The 20,709-nt window shown below is 39.8% G+C and overlaps 1 protein-coding gene across 2 annotated transcripts in view; it reads right to left on the bottom strand.

The window, feature by feature from the left end:
• Window positions 1-20,709, bottom strand: part of LOC136881170 (KIF-binding protein) — a 160,198-nt gene that overhangs the window by 123,391 nt on the left and 16,098 nt on the right. For both annotated transcript variants that reach the window (XR_011018695.1, XM_067153832.2), the window contains exon 2: window positions 11,124-11,299. Coding sequence is in view for 1 of the 2 variants with exons in the window: in XM_067153832.2 (XP_067009933.1) it covers window positions 11,124-11,299 (176 nt within the window). In the remaining variant the exon portion in view is untranslated. The remainder of the gene's footprint in view (window positions 1-11,123; window positions 11,300-20,709) is intronic.

Raw genomic sequence — 20,709 nt, forward strand, 5'->3', positions numbered from 1 at the left:
AGACAAAGAAGAAGGAGACAGTACGTTGATCGCTTGACAAAAGACTACTTCCACACAAAGAAACACGTTCAGAAAATGCCCTTCATCTTTCCTTCTAGATGATTGGTCAGAAAGGTATTATGACGCACTGTGTGTCCAATGAATTTAGCTGCTCTTCTATGTATTATCATCAGCTGTTTTTTTATCCTGTATTTCTTGCAGGATACTTTAGTTGGTTCTTTTTTCAGTCCAACTGACTTTTAGTATTCACCTCCAGACCCACATCTTAAATGCTTCAAGCCGTTTCCTGTCCTGTTCTTGGACTGTCCAAGATGCACATCCATATAAGAGTACGCTCCACACAAATGACATCACAAAAATGTTCCTAATCTCAATATCTAGATGTATATTGGTCAGAAGACTTCTTTTGTTGCTCAATGCTTGTTTGGCAAGTGCTATACTTATTATCTCTTTGCTGCAATGATTATCATTTGTGATTAGACTTCCGAGGTGACTTGTTCCACTACTTCGTTAGCAAGCTTGATGTTGGTGTGATTTCGCTCAGGATATTTACTTACAACTAATATTTTTGTTTTCTTCACGTTAATGTTTAAGTATAAATCTACTAAATTTGATGACAGCATATTTAGCATCTTGGATAATTCCTTTTCTCAGTCTGTAACCACAGCTATATCATCTACAAATCTAATACAATGGATTTGTTAACCATTTATTTGAATTCCTTTTGTGTTGGTCTTGAACTTCTTTATAGCTTTTTCAATGAATACATTAAAGAGGTACGGTGGTAGTGGGCAACCCTGTCTCACTCCCTTCCCGAGTGCTTCCTTTGATGTTTACTATTGTGGTATGATCTTCATAAAGTCATAGTATCAGCCTCCTATCTTTCCAGTCTAATCCCGAAGATTTAATAATTTTAAAGAGTTGGTCCCAATTTACATTATCAAAAGCCTTTTCAATATCTACATTCTTCTTTCTAATATTGTTCTTAGAGCCAAAATTGCTTCTTTTGTTCCCATCCCTTTCCTGAAACCAAACTGGTCTGGATCACTTTGGAAATCAAGTTTGTTATTTATCTTGGCTTTTATTATTGACAATAATATTTTGGATGCATGAGAGAGCAGTCTTATGATTCTGTGTTCAGAGCATTCTAAACTACTTCCTTTCGTTGGTATCATAACTGTTCTGCTTTTGGTGAAGTCTTCAGGAATTTTGCCACTATTGTAGCATCTGCAGATTACATCATAAAGTAGGTCTTTCATTTTCTTACCCATATTCTTTAGTAGTTCTCCTAGTATGTTATCTGGACCGCAAGATTTATGGTCACATTCTCTCAAACGCTGATTCAAATTCTCTTCCTGTGATAACAGGGCCCTTATCATCATCTTCTATATAATTTTCCAGTTCGATATACCCTGTTTTATTAGATACATTCCCATCATACAGTTCTTCAGGGTATTCTTTCCACATCAGGCAGACTTCATCCGCATCTATCAAGATTTTCCCATTTTTATCCTTTATTATAGAACTTTTCACTTTCGGTTTCTGGTTTAAGGCTCTGATGTGTCGATGAGCTCTGTCAGTATTTCCTTCAGCAAAATAGTTTCCAATGTTCTTAGTTATCTCAGTCATCCATTCCTCCTCTGCTTTTCTACAAAAGGTTGTAATTTGATTTTTAACAAGTCTATATTGTTCTTGACTTCTCCTGTGCTGGTTTCTCTTTACTATCAGATCCAATATTTCTCTTGTAGTCCACGGTTTCCATGGTTCCAAAATTCTTGTTCCCAGTGTTTCATGAGCTATATTTATCAAACCTTCTTTAATATTTTCCCATTTTGGTTCTTCAAGTCTTTTAGCCAATTCATTCATTTTGTGGGCAAAAATCTCTTTATTGTTGCTGTCCTTTAGTTTGGTCACATCTAGAGGTTTTGTTTTTCGATGCCAGTTCTTTTTCAGTTTGATATTGCATTTGGCCATGACTAGGCAATGATCACTATCAATCTCTGCTCCAAAGTAGCTATGGCTTGTTTTAACTTGGTTGCGATATTTTCTCTTGACAAGGATATAATCATTCTGATAACGAGCAGTGTCACCTGGGACTTTCCAGGTATATCTCCACCGTAATAGTACATCAAATAACGTGTTTGTCACTATCATATTGTACTGATCACAGAAATTCAAGTAGTCTCTCTCCTCGCTTGTTCCTGATACCCAGTCCGAACTTCTCAATTCCTTCTCGATTCCTTTGTCAGATTCCATATTTGGTCAACATTTTCATACATTTCTTCAATTTCTTCATCCGAGCTGTTCGATGGGGGAAAGTACACTTGAACAACAACTATATTCCTGGGATATGTTTTTATTTTTACAACTAGCATCCTTTTTATGTGATAGGTGTTCACCACATTTGTTGCCCACTTGCTTCTAAGCAGAAGTCCTACTCCATTACTTCCTCCACTGTAGATCATTCTAAAATCATCACTGTAGAATTCACCATTCCCTGGCCATCTGATTTCACACAACCCCAGAACATCTATGTCTTTCTAATTCATTATATTTTTGGCTTCCTGGCTGGAAAACATTCCAAGTTCCAATGTTCATTGATTCATTCTTTTGAGGATTTCACTGGATGACGACCTGCCGGATCTTGGGTTCCGTGCCTCATGATCAGTAGACCATACATCTTGCTGTGACAATATCATGGTTGTTTATGTACTAGGGAAAAATAATTGAGGTGGTTTCCCATTGCCTTCCTCAATGCACAGTAACCCCATCATATCCCAACATCCAAGGATGCCACGATACAATGCAGCTGTTTGCCGATACAAAGTCGACGGATCGGTCTTTGTATCAACAATAATGATATAGCTGCTGCCGCTATATCCTCAGTTAATCCGCGGGTGCAAGCACCACACGCATCGAGAGCCCCTATCAGCCACTGGGACGCGCCGTGTCGGGGTTGAGGACTTTCCCACCCAGATCCATCTTCCACAGAGTACAGAAAATCCCCTAGTCAGTTCAGAGCTCTTCCTCCGTGCAAGCAATTTGTTCCTCCGTACGTGTTAATAACGCTTCCATTTGAATGTCACATTATGTTCAGGACACTTGCCCATATCAGCTCAATAGGATCCAATTCTGGGTGGTATGCAGTATGACTATGACTGGATTGTTCATTCTGATTAATGAATACTGTATAACTGTGTCCACATCATTTCTCTCCTCTTAGAGTTAGCTGCTTGTTGTGGTAACAAGGACAGTATGAGGTATTAAATTAGGTATCAATGTCTCCGAGCCGCTTTTCGTAATTTGTGAAGTCCATTCCATTTTCTAGCCAGATTTAAATCTTACGTAACCATTCAGTACAAACGTCCTGCTGCCAGCATGGATGATGACAATTCTGTTTCCTTTCAAAACAGGTTTAAACAAGCCCTCCAGTGAATTTTTCACTCCATCCGTATGGTGCTGTGTGAGAAGTATGAATGTAAGTCTCGCCCATATAGACAACTGGACAACACTCACTCCTTTACTTTTGGATACTTCCTTAGTAAGCAATACATTTGGCCCTGATACTGCTTTGTTGCTGGAGTACTTTTCAGTTATTCCTTTCTTCTTCTACCTAAATCCTAGAATACAAAGACTTGTCTGGAGTGTCTATACTTCTTTCAAAATATATTGTCTGTAATTCTGCATGAATCTTCTTTAAAGTGGGTATCATTTTATCTGTAATGTAGAAATTATTTACCACGTGGTGAACAACTTGTTCATTCCTTTCCCTGAACACTTGCCAGTTCATTCTAGATTCTATCCATTAAAATTGTCCAAAGTGGCCTTCCAAAATCTTGCTAGGTGTTATCATGAATGTCACGACCAGATCCTTTCCATTAATTGCCTCATGTTAAAGATTGGATCCACTCTAGATCTTCCACTCATACAGTCATACTGTTCCTCTTGCAACCCTCCTTCTATCTTTCTTCTCATTCTCCTCTCTAATATTCTTGCCAGTATTTGCCACTTCTATATAGTTCCACACTTTTTTGTCCCTCTTCTTAAAGAGTGGCATTATTATTCCCTTTCCCCAATCATCTGGCACATGTTTGTCTCCATATGCACTTTAACAAGCCCTGCAGTGAATTGTCATTCCATTGTAATCCAACACATCCATCAGCTTTTAACATTTCCACACTAATTTTATCCATTCCTTGAGCCTTCCCCATTTTCATTTTACAGACTGTTAATTACACTTTCTACTGTTGAGTCATCACACTGTACTACAACCATCTCCTCTGCACAATTTCTCACAGTGAGCAGTTTATCAAAGTACCCCTTCTTCTGGATGTATTACCAAATCTCCATCTTCCTCTTTCATCACATTGTATGAACTCTTTTTTTCCTATTTCTTCTTCTTCATAGTACCGTATCAGGTCCCCCTGACGTTGGCGATCACTGTGGCGAATTCAGAACGATCTCTTGCTAGGTGGAAAAGTCTTTCAACACTGTGAATTCCAGTCCATTCTTTGATGTTTCCAAGCCATGATGTTCGCCTCCTCCCGACACCTCTTCGACCCTGTATTTTGCCTTGTACAATCCGCTGTAAGATGAGGTAACGGTCATTTCTAAGGATGTGGCCAAGGTAAGAGATCTTCCGGAATTTTATTGTTTGAACGAGTTCCCGACTTGCTCTTGCCCTTCTGAGTACTTCTTGGTTCGTTAGTCGTGCAACCCACGAAATCCTGAGCATCCTACGGTGGATCCACATTTCAAAGTCTTCTAAGCGTTTCACTGATATGTTCTTGAGAGTCCATGTTTCCACACCATATAGCAAGGCTGACCATATATAGCACTTGACCATCCTCTGTCTAAGTTTTAAATTTAAGTAGTCATTGCAAAAGAAAGATTTAATTTTTGTAAATATTTTTCGTGCTATTGCTATCCTCTGTTTCACTTCTTTCTCGGGATCAAGTTGTTCAGTGACAATGGCACCCAGATATTTAAAAGTGGTTACTCTCTCAATCTGTCGGTTGTTTAGTTGTAAGATTGTCTCAGCATTGGCACATCTGCTGAAGATCATGAACTTGGTCTTGTTTACATTTATTTTTAGTCCCATGTCCTCACTTACTGCACTGATATTATTAAGCAGGAATTGGAGACCTTCAACATTATCACACAAGATGACATCCGCATATCTTACGTTGTTAATTATGCCACCATTAACTTTTATTCCATATTGTTGATTTTCTAAAGCTGTTTTGAAAATTTTATCCGAGTAAAGGTTGAATAACAATGGAGACAAAACACAACCTTGTCTAACTCCTCTTTGGATGGCTATCTCGTTTGTAGTTTGATTTCCGATTCGGACAACGGCCTTTTGTCTCCAGTAAAGGTTTTCAATAATGCGGATATCTTTGCTGTCAACTCCTATATCTTTTAGGAGTTCTACAAGGTTTGGATGTTGAACTCTGTCAAATGCCTTTTCAAAATCAATGAAACAAGCAAACACTTCTTGCTGTTGATCTAGACTGTTCTGAATTAGGATATTTAGCGCAAACAATGCTTCCCTTGTACCAAACGAATTTCTGAACCCAAACTGTGTTTCGTCGAGGTCTTGTTCACACTTAGTCTTGATTCTGTTATGTATTACACGAAGGAATACTTTAAGTGTGTGGCTCATGAGGCTTATTAGCCTATAATCATTACACTTACATGCCTTTCGCTTCTTTGGCAACGTGATGAATGTAGATAACAGCCAGTCAGATGGGATGTCTCCAGTATTATATATAGTATTGAACAACTTTACCAAGAATTGGATATTGTCTTCGTCAATCATTTTAAGAAGTTCTACAGGGATGTTATCTGGACCTGGTGATTTCTTGCTTTTTGAAACTTTCACAGCATATAACACTTCTGATTTAAGAATGTCAGGGCCTTTACAATTAGCTCGTTGGTTAGTTTCCTCACCCCTCTGATCACAGAAAAGTTCCATCAGATAATTTTCCCAAGTATTTAAAACTTCTTCTTCTTCTTCTTCATTAATAATAGGCCTGTTTGTAGCATCAACCAGTACAGAAAGGTTACGTTTTCTGTACATACCAGCTATTTCCTTTAATTTTCGTACAATTCCATACGGCGTTCTTTTACTGCCAGTTCCATCTATTTCCATCTTTTGTGTGAATTCTACCCAATTTTTCCTCTTTTACCAATTTAGATTACATTTCCTCTTATCGTCAAGATACTTCTTTTTGCTTTCTTCTTTTTTATCTCTATTCCAAACTTGCCATGCTTTCTTCTTTTCCTGCAGCTTCCCTCACCTCATTCCACCACTCTTGCCAATGTTCTAACACAGGCACACAATGCCTCTCTTACAAATGCCCTTTTGATGTTGGACCATTCATCTTCCACATTTCCTACTTCAGTAACTGAAATTTGTTGTTTCAGTCTCTCCAGAAATTCTTCCTGTATATTCTTATCTTTTATTTTACTATCTCTTATCACCTTTAATTTTTCCATTTTCCCCACACTCAGTTTTGCTATCACAACACTATGATCTCCATCGAATGTTTCTCCTGGTGAAGCTGTTACATCCATCAACTGTCTGCAGTTTGTCCTTTCCACCAGAAAGTAATGTTCCTCTGTCACCCCAGCCACATCTTGTAATATTCCTACTGTTTTTCTTCTGAAACCATGTGTTGCCCTCTCACAAAACTCAACTAGTTTCTCTCCATTCCTTTTCCCAGATCCATATGGTTTGATTACTTCTTTGTCTCCTTGTCTTTCATTTCCCACCAGTGCATTTAAGTCTGCCAGGATAATGACTTCCACATCAGTTATCTCCTTTCTAGTTTCTTCAGGAATTTCTCAATTTCCTCCTCTTTGTTCTCTGTCTGTGGTGCATACACTTCGTTCCTCATTCTCAGTCTAATTTTCATTATCCTGTCACTGGTGTACTCTACCTTATCCTCGTATTCTTCCAGCTCTTTTGAGATTAATAGACCCACTCCAATTTTCTCCTCTCTGCCCTCATGTCAGTATAGTGTATATCTTTTCTTCATTCTCTTCTTTCCTTTCCCCTTCGCTCAATTCCATCATTTCTACATCCTCTCTCTCTTCTTCACCCTTTCCCATCAAAGTTGATTATGCCCACCTTCATGATGTTGGCTACTCATCGCCCACTAAGGAAGTGTGTGTCGCTTCTAGGTTACGCCCTAACTTCTTCTAAGGAGTACAGATGCCTTTTGTAACCGCTTCTCTCAAGTACAGACGTTGCTGTTGGGACTGGGATCCTACATGTTCTCCTTTCGAGTGAATTTATATGTCATTTCTTACACAAAGGCTTCACCCGCCTTTGGGTGTCAAGTTGACCCCTCGGTCCTCTATACTCAGAGCAGCAGAGCTCAACATCATTCAAATAATATCAACATGCTCTTTTATTCTCTCAAGTTCAAAAACATAAAAGTACATACCTTCATCGTTTCTTTTTGTGCGTTATGGAGGTCCTTCTTAGTAAACTGCTTTTGATAGTATGTGTCAGGGCAAATCCACCATACACCCCTCTGCAAAAAGTCTTCCTGTTGTTATATTTAACTTTGTTCTTCAATTCACCAAAATACAGTAGACATGACATCAGTTTCCAACAAAATCAGGCAACTCACTTCTAAATCAGAACTTGAGCACACATGCTAGGAATTTGCATTCAGCAAAGAAGTTACGTTCACTGTTGAAGGCAAATGTCGCCATCTCCTAATTTTTCGCAAATGATTTTCTAATAGCAAGTCTCCCATGTACAAAACTTTTCTTTTTCACGTTCATGGCATATATACATAAAATATATAATAACTGGTCCCGCTTCCATATTGCCGTAGTACATGTGAAAAAATCATAGTAACTACAGCTACTATGTCTGGCCAGATATCCCGCTACAGTACTGGAATAAGACCGCATAGCCAGCGACTGAAAGCAGAGTGTTGGGCAGTGGTCAACAGCTTTGGGGAGATGAGCCCCTACTAAGGTAATGACCCCCTCCGTGGAAGCCATCACATGTTAGGCCCAATGGCAGAGTGAGTGGAGAAGGAACCTATTACCACTGTGGTTCCCAAAGGTTGCGGAGGCAGAAGAGGTGAAGGCACAGCTCAACTTTCTTGAGCCGGCAGCAGTTCACTGCAGTTCTGGTGTTCTGAAATCACATGTCTCATGCTTCATGTGCCATGATGAATGCCTCCAGAGTCAGAGTGCGGGTCAGTTCCTGATAAGTTGCGATCCACGTTAAAATTACGCTAATGGCAATCTCTTCTGCCATTTCATTTAGAAGTCCAACAACCATGGGATAAGGATGGTGATAGAATGTTTTGGATGAAACTGGGAGCTACTAGTCTGGACCTGCACGTTGGTGGCAGCTGTGCGATGGTCACCTTCCTGAGACCCATGGCTACCCATCTGGGGACTGGGCAGGCCTATTTAGGGTAACTGCTGCCCACCCTGAATGGGGAAGGTCCCAGAAAATGTGACATCATCAGTAGTGACACTTGAACCTGGTCACTCCAATTTTTGTGGACAGAAACCAAGAAAGAAATACATGAACGAATGTCCGGGCTCTACAGGAGTTGACCGACCAGAAAGAACAGGTCTCATTACGCATGAGCTAAAGGTACCTAGATTTGATATTGACGTTCTTGCTCTCAGTGACACAAAGTTATCAGGCGAAGGATTAATCAATGAGACCAGTTCAGGGTACACTATCTTTTAGAAAGGATCGGTTGCGGGAGAACCACTCATCTATGGTCTCGCATTTACGGTGAAAACAAAATTGGTGAAAAAACATCGGCTCACTCCTACTGCTTAAAATGCAAGACTCGTGACTCTTTGAATTCCATTTCCTGAAGATAGTTTTGTCACCCTTGCCTATGCTCCCACTTTAAACAAAGGCGACAACTCCAACAATCAGTCCTACGATCAACTGAACAGTGCTCTCGCCAAGAGAGCTACTAAAAAAATAATTTTTTTGCTTGGCGATTTTAATGCCAAGTGGGAATGGACGATCAATTATGAAGGAACTCACACAGCCAACTACAGGAACTGCCTGCCCAAATTTCAATATTTCCATCACCAACATAACTCTGGAACAAGTAGGTCACTTTCTCTAACTAGGAAGTATTCTTTCAACCAATTGCACATCGAAGAAGGGCGTGGAGAACAGGTGTGCTGTAGCTTTTGGATGTCTCATACATTGGATCTTCCCAAATAAAAGTTTAAGAATATACACAAAACTGATGGTGTATTGTCATCTCAACCTTGCTATACGGATGTGAAACCTGAGCTCTCTATCACCATGATATCGATAAACTGGAACGCTTCCACAACAGCTCAGATCCATTATTGTTACAGGTGAACTATGTAATGCGAGTGGAGTGTATTTTTTTGAAGACCTTGTTTGAAAAATACGATATGATGTTTTATTTTTATTGACCTAACCTGTACTGCATAATGTTGTAACATAGGCATTTGTAAATAGTAGAATTCTGTCTATAGTTCCTGGAAAGATCCAGAAAGTTACATAACTTTGGTACAGGGTGTGTTACTTTGTTGGTATGTGTTCTAGAAAATGTGTTCTGTCTATTCTGGAAAAATACGACTTTCGCGATCACGCGTATTCTGGAATGTTAGTTGAAGTTCTCGATCGAAAGTAAGGTTGTGATTGGTGAGTCTAGGTGGCGATAGGGAACACGTGCATGCTGATTGGTTGCCTCCAAGGCCAGTAATTCCTATATATAGTGAGCGAGGCAGTGTTCGAATTATTTCTGTATACTGAATTCTGTCGGTCTCGGTTTATCTGTCTGCGAGCAGCCTATCTGGTTGACGTCCCCCGGCTTCGGGGATGGCACTCTCCTCGGGTAAGCACTCTTGAATTCCATTCCTGCTAAAATTTCCGTAATGTTCCGATTTGCTTTTCATACAGGAGTCTGCCCTAATCTCGCCTAGATTCACCAAATTAGTTACTTATGACGCCTTAGTTTTTCAGCTGGACTTACCTGTTCGTTTCCGAGGCATTCCCGTTTTGTTTCACTAAAATATGTAGATTGTAGTTTAATAGTATTTCCCTTGGGGTTTGCCTCTGATAGTTCTGTATCACTTTAGGTACGCTAGATTTTGGATAACCTGTAAATTGCATTGTACTACTGCATTGGTAACTAGATGTACAGTTGATTTGTAATTTGAATTTACACTGCTACGAATAACCTATGTATATCACTGAACTTATAGCTCATAACTTGGAATGTATTTGTAGAATTATCTTGTAAATAATATTTTTAATAACTAAGGATCACGGTGATTCATTTCGGAATCCGCTATCTAAGCCATGTCCATGCCTTTGGTAGGTTCCCAGCCCTTCCATCTTCCCGTTTTGTCGTTCACTAGTTGGCCCTACTGATAGTTACGTACTTGTTTTGTTGGAGATCCGGGTAATGCTAGCTACTGCTTTTCCGAGTGTGTAGGGTTTTCTTATATTGTGTATTGTACTCTTACCTTCCCCTTTTAACTGTGTTTGTGCCTTTTTTGGTGTTACCACTGTAGTAGAGGTAACAATTATGAACACCAAACGGTTTGACTACATACCTAACACAACAGTTCCTGAAAAGGCAAAGGTGAATAGTATACAGGCTACCAGCAGCTCATGTCCAATGTATGAGGGACGACAGACTACTTTGACAACCCAGTACAATGAACTTGACCTTGTGATGTCGTTCTGAAGTGCTATAAGGATCCACTCGAGAAAACCTTGAGGAGCATAAAACATTGACCAGTGCACTTGGTGTGCCACTGCAGAAGACTGTATTCGCTGGCTGCTGCACAATTTGAATGTGATTGTTGAAGACAGAAAGAAGAGACGTAAACTGCACCTTCCATTTGGCTGCATGTTTCATGTCAGGCCTGGTCTGCAGACAATGAAATAATTACAGGAGACAAATGAATACTCCGATACGAGTATCAGCCAATGGCATTTGGCATTGAAAAGCAGACTCAGGTGGTTAACTTCAGAAAATCTTATTCACTGGGCCTCTCTCAGTCATGAACTCAGCTTTAGTTAAGGTACATGTCACTAGCTGTAATGTACCTACAAGATCACATTTACTCACCTTGAGACACTGAAGTAGAGACAGACATCTCCATTACAGAGCTTCCACTTGGCAGTGTTCCATTTTCATCTTCGTCACTGCTCATGAGACGCTCTTTTGAAGTCATCAACAACATCAGCCCATATTTTGCCCAACATCGAGCAACATCTGCACTGCGATGTTTGAACCGCTCTCTCCTGTTTGGAACACAAAGTTAGCTTTAAAAATTGATATTACATTTTGAACAGAAACTGGACCTGACAGTAAAGGTGTGAACATAATCAAGAAGGTGTAATGGAACTGAATGGCTCACATTACATTAATGAAAAGACCAAGATTTTTTTTTTAAAGGATTGAGATGAGGTTGCATCCTCTTTCCAATCCTTTTTGAAGATCAACGGGAAGCACCATCCGCTATGCAGATGATCTTCAATACCTTCTGCACATCATCAGCAAAGCAAGCACATTTCCCCTTGATAGAAACACCACTGAAAGGGTGCTGGGATTCAGATGCAGAAATCAAAACTGGAATCAGCAATGCAACCTGGCATATCGTGAAGTGTTGCAACAACAGGCTTTTGAAATGTAAATTCAAGATAGCACATCACGTATTACATCCTGCAAGCCACATCTTCTAAAATCACAAATCACAGAAGGCACTAGTGGTGTAGAAATCAATCACAATTCTACTTTTCTTTATTTAGAACTTGAGAAGTAGTTGGGAGTACTGGTCTGTAGATTATTGATCAGGTTGTAAATTTTCTATGAAGAATGGTTCACCTGCCAATTTATAAGTGAATGCAGTGAGAATTTTTTTTTAAGGAATATGTCTTTTATCTTTCCCAGTTTTCTAAGGTCGCTTTTCCTATGATCACACAAAATCAAATCTAGACCATATGTACCTTGCTCAATTCCACACAGCTCTATTCCCCTTCTCCCTGAAATCAATCACCTGATTTTCCAGTCAGTGACATATGGCCGATTATTGCCACTTCATAATTTTCTCTACTTCTCACAGTTCCCCCAGCATAAGAACTGTGTGGCACATACGGGGAATGCTCTAGCCTTTTCCGAGGCTGATTTTAAAGTGCCATTTTCATTTTTGGCTGTTATTACAATGGGGTCGCCACTCCAAAAGGCATTTTAGAGCTAATGCCAGCTGGCAATCGGGGACACTCATAACATGGAGCACAGCTGTCCCTTACCTGCTACCACCTTGCCTCTAACACAGTTTACAAACCATGTAATAAGATGTAAATCTCTCTTGTACATGGACAGGAGTGAAAGGGAGGGTAAGTGTTGTCGAGTGAATGAATTACTGTACAAGTGTAAATATGTAAATAATGTAATTATTGTAAACTAGCAGGTGCCCGTGGCTTTGCCCACGTTTCTTAATACAACCGCGTTTAGTTTAGTTTAGTTTAGTAATGTTTTATTTTACCTGGCAAGATTAAGGCCTTCAGGCCTTCTCTTCCATGTTTCTGAACCATTTAATTAAATGCAAAAGAAAAAACACTATATTTATTAACATACATCGTTTTCACTTTTAATATTGGTCGTTTTCTGATTTTTTAATATGCACACATACATCTATGATGATGTTTAAAGGGGTCTAAATCTAGGTCATCGGCCCCTAATGGTACAAAATTAGACGAAGTGAAATGACAAATTAAAAGCCCAAAAACATCCACTGACCACAATTCAAAACGTGAGGACGAAGAATGAATGGATGGATATAAATTTTAAACAATCAGTGGAACCGACCCACAGTGCCTCACATGCACAGAAGTTGACATAGAACAATAGTATTACTGACCAAGGGACTGCTTCTATAGCAATAGTGAATCGATAATACTAGGAGTCGAAAGGGGTCCAAAATCCAAGTAAGCGGCCCCTCACAATAGTACTTATCGCTAGGAAAGTTGAACCATGGTATTTGTCATGTTGTGGTACTAATCAAGAGTAGCATAGACTCGCGGTATTCCACACATTAGGGTACTACTCACAGGTAAGGAAATTTGCACATGTATTACAGACCTACTGTGTTTCGCACATTGCGGCGCCTTTACAAGCAATGCAAACTTATGATGTTCATCACCAAAGTGTACTAACCACAGGGACTCGGTACTATCCCGTGGTGTTCCACATATAGTGGGTACTAATCATAGGCAAGCCAGAACCATGGTTCCCTCATCCCATGGTGTCGCTCATATAGTACTACCAATCACAGGTACTGTAAAAGCCACCGCGCTCTCGGTTGCTACTAATCACAAACCTATTTGGTACCCAACATAGTGGTACTACGCGCAAGTAAAAGCGACCCATGGTGTTCCCCGCGTGGTGGTACTAATCACAAGTAGTGTTATGGTTCTAATTTCATCATCCCATAGTCATCCCTTTTAGTCGCCTCTCCAAGTCAGCGGCCTCTCACACAATGGTACTTATCGCTAGGAAAGTAGAACCATGGTATTTGTCATGTTGTGGTTCTAATCAAGAGTAGCGTAGACTCGCGGTATTTCACACATTTTGGTACTATCCACAGGTAAAGAAATTTGCACACGTATTACGGACCTACGCTATTTTGCACATTGCGGCACCATTGACAGGCAACGCAAACCTATTGTGTTCATCACATAAGGGTACTAACCACAGGGACTTGTACTATCCCATGGCGTTCCACATATAGTGGGTACTAATCATAGGCAAGCCAGAACCATGGTTCCCTCATCCCATGGTGTCGCTCATATAGTACTACCAATCACAGGTACTGTAAAAGCCACCGCGCTCTCGGTTGCTACTAATCACAAACCTATTTGGTACCCAACATAGTGGTACTACGCGCAAGTAAAAGCGACCCATGGTGTTCCCCGCGTGGTGGTACTAATCACAAGTAGTGTTATGGTTCTAATTTCATCATCCCATGGTCATCCCTTTTAGTCGCCTCTCCAAGTCAGCGGCCTCTCACACAATGGTACTTATCGCTAGGAAAGTAGAACCATGGTATTTGTCATGTTGCGGTACTAATCAAGAGTGGCATAGACTCGCAGTATTCCACACATTTTGGTACTACCCACAGGTAATGAAATTCGCATTGTATAATGTTTGGTCCGCAAGAGGTATTTTATTTCCCTCAAGTCCACCAGCAAGCCAGTTAGGACCCCCCAATCTACCACATGGGAGTATCACCTCTCCCCCTACTACGCCAGCGTAGTAGGTTCGTGGTGTACATCTATGATCTCAGTCATTTTGGACATTCCTTTCACCCCTTCCAACCCCCAGCCCGAATGGGAATGAACTTTGGCTCAAACGGCTTCCAGAGGTCACAGTTCATCTCGGCTACCCCAAGACTATGAACTCGCCACTATTATCGGTCATTTTTTGGATTTTTGGATTTCACCCCTTCCTTTAGGGGTGCTAGGGGTTTCTTGCCCCGACAGTAATTTTTCCAGATATTAAGTTATATGTGTATCTAGTTTGATTGAGAGCTATGCTGAAACGTATACACACATTCAACCGTAATCTGTCATTTTTGACATTTTCTTTCTTCATTCCTCACCCCCTATGCAATGGGGACTGATCTTGGACTCTTCATTTTCATATACCGTTTATAGAAGAAGAAGAAGATAAGTTTTAAGAAACACATCATAATCTTCACATGCTGTTGGTTAGGCAACCCGCTGTTCAGACTTGTTGTGGTTTAATTGCCTCCCCCTATTTTCTGTTTTCTTTTTTTTCACCCTTTTCACCCCTATGCTAAACTACCCATCACTTAGGAAACACATTGTCAGCTAGGGCCAGTGACAAATGGTATCCGTTCTCACGAGGCGAGGCTGGTGGCGGTGTCTACGGGTTGGTGGTTTGTTTTCCTTACCCAGGCAGACGCCGCGACCAGCCAACTATTTTAACCCTTTCCCACAGAGTATCTTTGACTCACTGTCTGGCGAAACCTAGGGTAATAATTTGCTTGTCAGGTATAGATGTGGATTCCCTTTACTAAATAATTTATTCTGTAAAAAACACTTAAGATATCGCTTTCAAATTTTGTAACAATGGAAAATATACTATAGTTATTCTGAAATGATACAATGTGATCACCTAATTACACCCCACCCCCTCCTGTTCAGAATGATACGGCCAATATGGTGCATACTGTCAATTTTTTTGTTTTTGAAGTCAGTCTGAATTGCTGGATCTGATGGGGCTCTTATTTTTCTGGTAATGTAGAGAACGCAGGAATTCACCATGAATCTCCCAATTTATTTCATTTTTAGGATCGTCGGATAAAGATATTTAGATTGCAAATCATACTTCCTCTCGGACATACAAATTATGGACAATTTTTCACTGAATGGGATTGGAAGATAATTTGACGTTGGTTGGAATATTATGTAATTACGTAGAGGCTCATAGTACAAAAGAGAATTAACTGGATAATTAAAAGTGATAATTATGTTTTGTACAAGTGGGCCTAATATTCTAAAAGGAGACAGTACCTGAATGAACATTTCCAGCCCCGTGCCGTATTTCGATTTTCCTCAGATACATATCCTGTCCCAACTGCTTCCCATACTATTTTTATTATTATACCTGCAACTTCTAACTCACTACCATTGCATTTGTCAACATATTGATCTAATTTGTAACAAATATCCTCCGCACTCAACTGGTTATGAGCAGCCATGTTGCTGCAATGTGTTTACATACAGTCAGCTGTCTCTTCTATCTAAGAAAACGTACAAAAGTACACTTCATTTTAGGCTTCCGTGCATGCCAGTTGTATCTAGAAAGCGTAGGGAATTCACTGGTTCCAAAATGTTATATGTTCAGCAGACAGATGGCAGAGGAAGTCAATTTGAAAGTCCAGTACTCTTTACTACACAACCCGCGGGAGACAATGTGCGACTCCAGTACGCTTTACTACGCAACCCACGGGAAAGAGTTAAATTAGTTTTAGGTGGTGGGTTAGGTAGTTATGTGATTAGGGTAGTTTGTAGTGCGGTGGCATCCTGCATGTGTGCTGGCTATCCGTGCATGTGTGGGATGATACTGAGTAGATGTAGAAGTAGTTAATTAGTTACGTAGTTTTAGGAGAGATGTAGTGGCTAATTTCTTTCTGCCTTTATTACCTGTAAACCGATGGTGTACACTATGGTGAGAAATAAATATATCTATATATATATCACTTCCTAAACCATCCCACGAGTAATGAGAACAAACTGTGAAATTTTTCAGCCAGATCGCTACAGTAGTTTTTGTGTCCATTCGAGACATGCATACAAACAAACATGATTCGATCAGAATGGAAGGACCCATGCTGCAAGGTATTATTATTATTATCATCATCATTATTATTAACCACAAATCATACTATTTTATGGATATTCTAGAGAAAAAGGGCTATGTACATTAGTTGCTTCACAGACCCACTAAGCTAATATTTACAATAATTACATTATTCACATGTCCGGCTCCATGGCTAAATGGTTAGCGTGGTAGCCTTTCGTCACAGAGGTCCCGGGTTCGATTCCCGGCAGGGAATTTTAACCATCATTGGTTAATTTATCTGGTACGAGGGCGGAGTGTATGTGTCGTATTCATCATCATTTCATCCTACGGGCGTCAAATCAAAAGACCTGCACGTGGCGAGCCGAACATGTCCTCGGACACTCCCGGCACTAAAAGCCATACGCCATTTCATTTCATTATTCACATATTTACACTCATACAGTAATTCATTCACTCAACAACACTTACACTCCCTTTCACTCCTGTCTATGTACACAGAGAGATTTACATCTTATTATATGGTTTGTAAACTGCGTTAGAGGCAAGACTTTTATTTTAGGAGGTAGCTCATTCCAGAGACATGCGGAGCGGCCATAGTAACCAAATTCGTAGGAGGTGGTGCGGGCAAATGGAGGGATAAGACTCTGCTCTGCGGACAGAGCGAAAGGATAGGGAAGGGCGGCAAAATGGGCAAGGTTAATGGAGTCGGCGAGTTAGCTTTCATGGTCTCGTGGCCTAGGATTTACAAAAGAATGTCACCTGCCAGCTCTTTTAAAAGCCAGTCAACAAAGCCTTTGAGATATGTTTTGAGAATCCTCCAAATCAACACAGAAGAACTAAATGAATGGATTTTTGTTTCAACAGCATGCACAAGTAGCAAACATTTAAGAATATACTTAAATATTGTATTTGAACGGTCCGCCTATTCAATACATATATATTTATTTTGATCTAGAACATGTTTCTTCCCCTAAGGGACATCATCAGCTAGAAAATTTCACAAAATACATTAGACATAAATCACATTAATAGATTGGTAAGACATGAGTTAAAACACACTGTCATATACAAGAACACTTAAAATAAAATTACAAAGTTGACTTAAGTTCCAAATCATGTTGTCAATAATATCAATGAGAATTGTTCATAAAATGCTTGATGAAGAAGTCTGTAAAAACTAATAAGTGCTATCATAAAGACATTGTAGAATGACCACTAATGTTGAGTACAATGCTTGAATTACAATATTTCATGACATAAAGGATCCTTATGATCTCTGGAAGAAGTTCCTTCAAATAACATTGAAGAATGAGTTGCTTCTGGATTCTAAGTCAAAATGGGCCTGCAGTGGTAAAGTTGGTTGTAGAATTGAATATGTTAAGTCTGAAATTAAAAGAAAACTAAGTGTAAGTAGAAAGAGATGGGAGATGGAATATTTTACATGATTCACACTGTGTTACTACTTCATTGTTATTGGCCCGATATGACAAAGAGGACTCCTCTGTGCTGAGATATGGGTCTAACTGAATCCAAGCAAGTAGTAGCTACGTTGAGTGGGGAGTGTGGGGGAGAAGTGGGAGGGCGTGTTCTGTGACGCATTAAAGTTTGATGTTTCTTTCCAACTTCCACTTTAATCAATTCCTCATACAAGATATTAATCTTGTCTGAAACATCATTTATATTACCCGTCGGATTGTTCCTCTGGTCAAGATAAATCAAAATTTCCTCATATATGTACAATAAATTGCCTTTATTTAAAGTTTTCGAGATATTAAGGTCATTGTATACACATTATCCAGCATGGAGCCCTTTCAGGGCTCCCAACAAGTGACAATAATCCTTCTGCGAGTCATAGGTTGCTCCTAAGTGAACTCTAACATAGCCCTGTCACTAAAGAGTGCTTTCTGGTAAATCAGAATCTAACCTGTCACTAACGGTAACCGTTGCGAGTCCTCACTTGAGTCGTTCTAACAGCAATGCATTCGTGTACATGCATCGTCCATCAGCACAATGGATGAACAGCTGAATGAGGAGATAACTAGATGGAAGCTGGTGCTATATCAATGCTGTTACAACAGCAATTATGAAGAGATTCGGACTTAGGAAGAATTAAAATGTTCACACTAGATTTGTGAAGGAAGTGATTAGGTAATATTTACAACACCAGGAGAAATAAAAAGCAAACACGAAGGATATCTCCATGACTTGCCGTATAATCCCGAATACCACCCACCACCGAATAAGACCCGCATCCTAAATTTGAGATGGCAAAATACAGAAAAAAATCAAATAACTTACATACCTATTTAATTTTCTTCAAATATACCATAATATAAATTCAAATAGCTTACAATTAATAAAATCATAACAAAAATCATAAATAAAATTGGTCCAATACTCAGATCATTCACAATTCACCGTCGTCATCTGAAGTTTCACCATAGGAACTTTTGTCGCTGGCATCTTTCCACAAATAGTCATCCTCACTACCGTCCACTGAATTTGAAATTCCTCATTTCTTAAAGCTTTTGGACACTAGATCGTTGGGAATGCACGCCCATGCAGTCTTGAGCCAGCTGCATATTAGTCACACTTCAGGCTTCTTCACTCAACCGGTTGGTGTTAACGCGTGATCACCATCAGACATCCATTTGGTGTACATCTGTTTCATTGCAGTTTTGAAAGGCTGGTTACTTGTGTGAAGTACGATATCTCACGAGATCAGCTATTCGCGCAACCAGCATGCTAGCAACACTTCTGAAACAAATGACGATCGAGCATCCGCAGCAGCGGCTTTCATATTTACCGTATATTTACCCAAATTCTTTGATTTACCACATTTCATTACCTTACCTTACATTTCACGTTTAAATGTCACTGTAACCGTACTGAGAAAAAATCGATCTTGTTTTCTAGAACACAACTAAAACACAATAAGACCTGAATGCCCGTTTACATGTGGTATATTGAGTACGGTAACCGTATTCAAATCTATTTCAATACTCCACGTAAATGTAGTAAATATTTACGAGAATGAACGGCTTGAATATGACCCAATATTTTGGGGGGAAAATTGCGGGTGGTATTCGGGATTATACGGTGTTTGTTGTCACGGCATACACTAGACCAATTCAAAAAAGAGCAGAACATCTAGGCCTAACTAAAATGGAAGATAGTGGACAGAGACATCGCTATGGCAGGGGCAGTTAGAAAGATGAAAGTGGAGAATACATTCACTTGCGATAGAACTTATCAAGGTACCTTTTGGAATGTAGTTCACATAAAGCAGTCCCAGAAGATTGGCAAACAGGAATCATACAAAGTAATTCCTAAAGATAATTCAATAATTACCATACCATACACAGGAGACATAGTTCTATGCCATGTGCCATATTATTAAAAAAGTAGAACTTCAAAACAGAATTAGAGAAACGTTGGAAATGCACTCCGTTTGGTTTCAGAAGATCAACAGTGGAATTCATTTTCATCACGTAACAATGCAGAAAAGCCCTAGGGGTATTGAAAGGATATGATAACGATAAGGTCTATGACAGTGACCTCAAACCAAAACTTCGCGAAGTTTAAAACAGGAAGGAATCCATCATTTAATTTCATTTATTGCAAATGTTAAAAACATTTAAGCTCTTTAGGCTTTTTCAATTGTGAAATTACCAGCGTTTCGCCCCAGTGTAGCAGTGGGCTCATCAGTTGGATTGCTACACCTTCCCAAGACGCTAGCGGCTAGTGCACCAAAGGCAGGCATTTATACAAGTGGAGGCACAAGCTTCCCCCAGTGCACGATCACTGCACTGTCCTACATAAGAGGCTTGCTGTGGAGTCTCAATGGTGCACTAGCCACCAGCATCTTGAGAAGGTATAGCATTCCAACTGATGAGCCCACTGCTACACTGGAGCGAAACGCTGGTAATTTCACGACTGAAGAAGCCTAAAGAGCTGAAATGTTTTGGGAAGTTTATTACAGACTCTACCCAGTCACCACTGATCTGCATTCGCCCAGGTGGGATGTAATATCCAAAAAAATAATTTAAAAATATAATAAATTAACGGTGAGTGAAATAAGTATAAATACCAAGACAATGGGCACCACCTGTAAAATAATTACACGAATATGTAGAGCAATGAGTACCTCCCTCTCCCAAGGTGACGCTCATCAGGCTGACGGAGCTCCAGACTTACTTTATAACCTTACCTGTTTACCCCTGAAATTAGATGTAGGTAGCATGCCAGGTTCATCCTCACTCCACTGATAAAAGTTTTACTGCAAGTTTGATACCAGGACTTTACTCCCAAAATAATAAAC

Source organism: Anabrus simplex, chromosome 9, assembly GCF_040414725.1.
Source record: "Anabrus simplex isolate iqAnaSimp1 chromosome 9, ASM4041472v1, whole genome shotgun sequence".
NCBI lineage: Eukaryota > Metazoa > Arthropoda > Insecta > Orthoptera > Tettigoniidae > Anabrus > Anabrus simplex.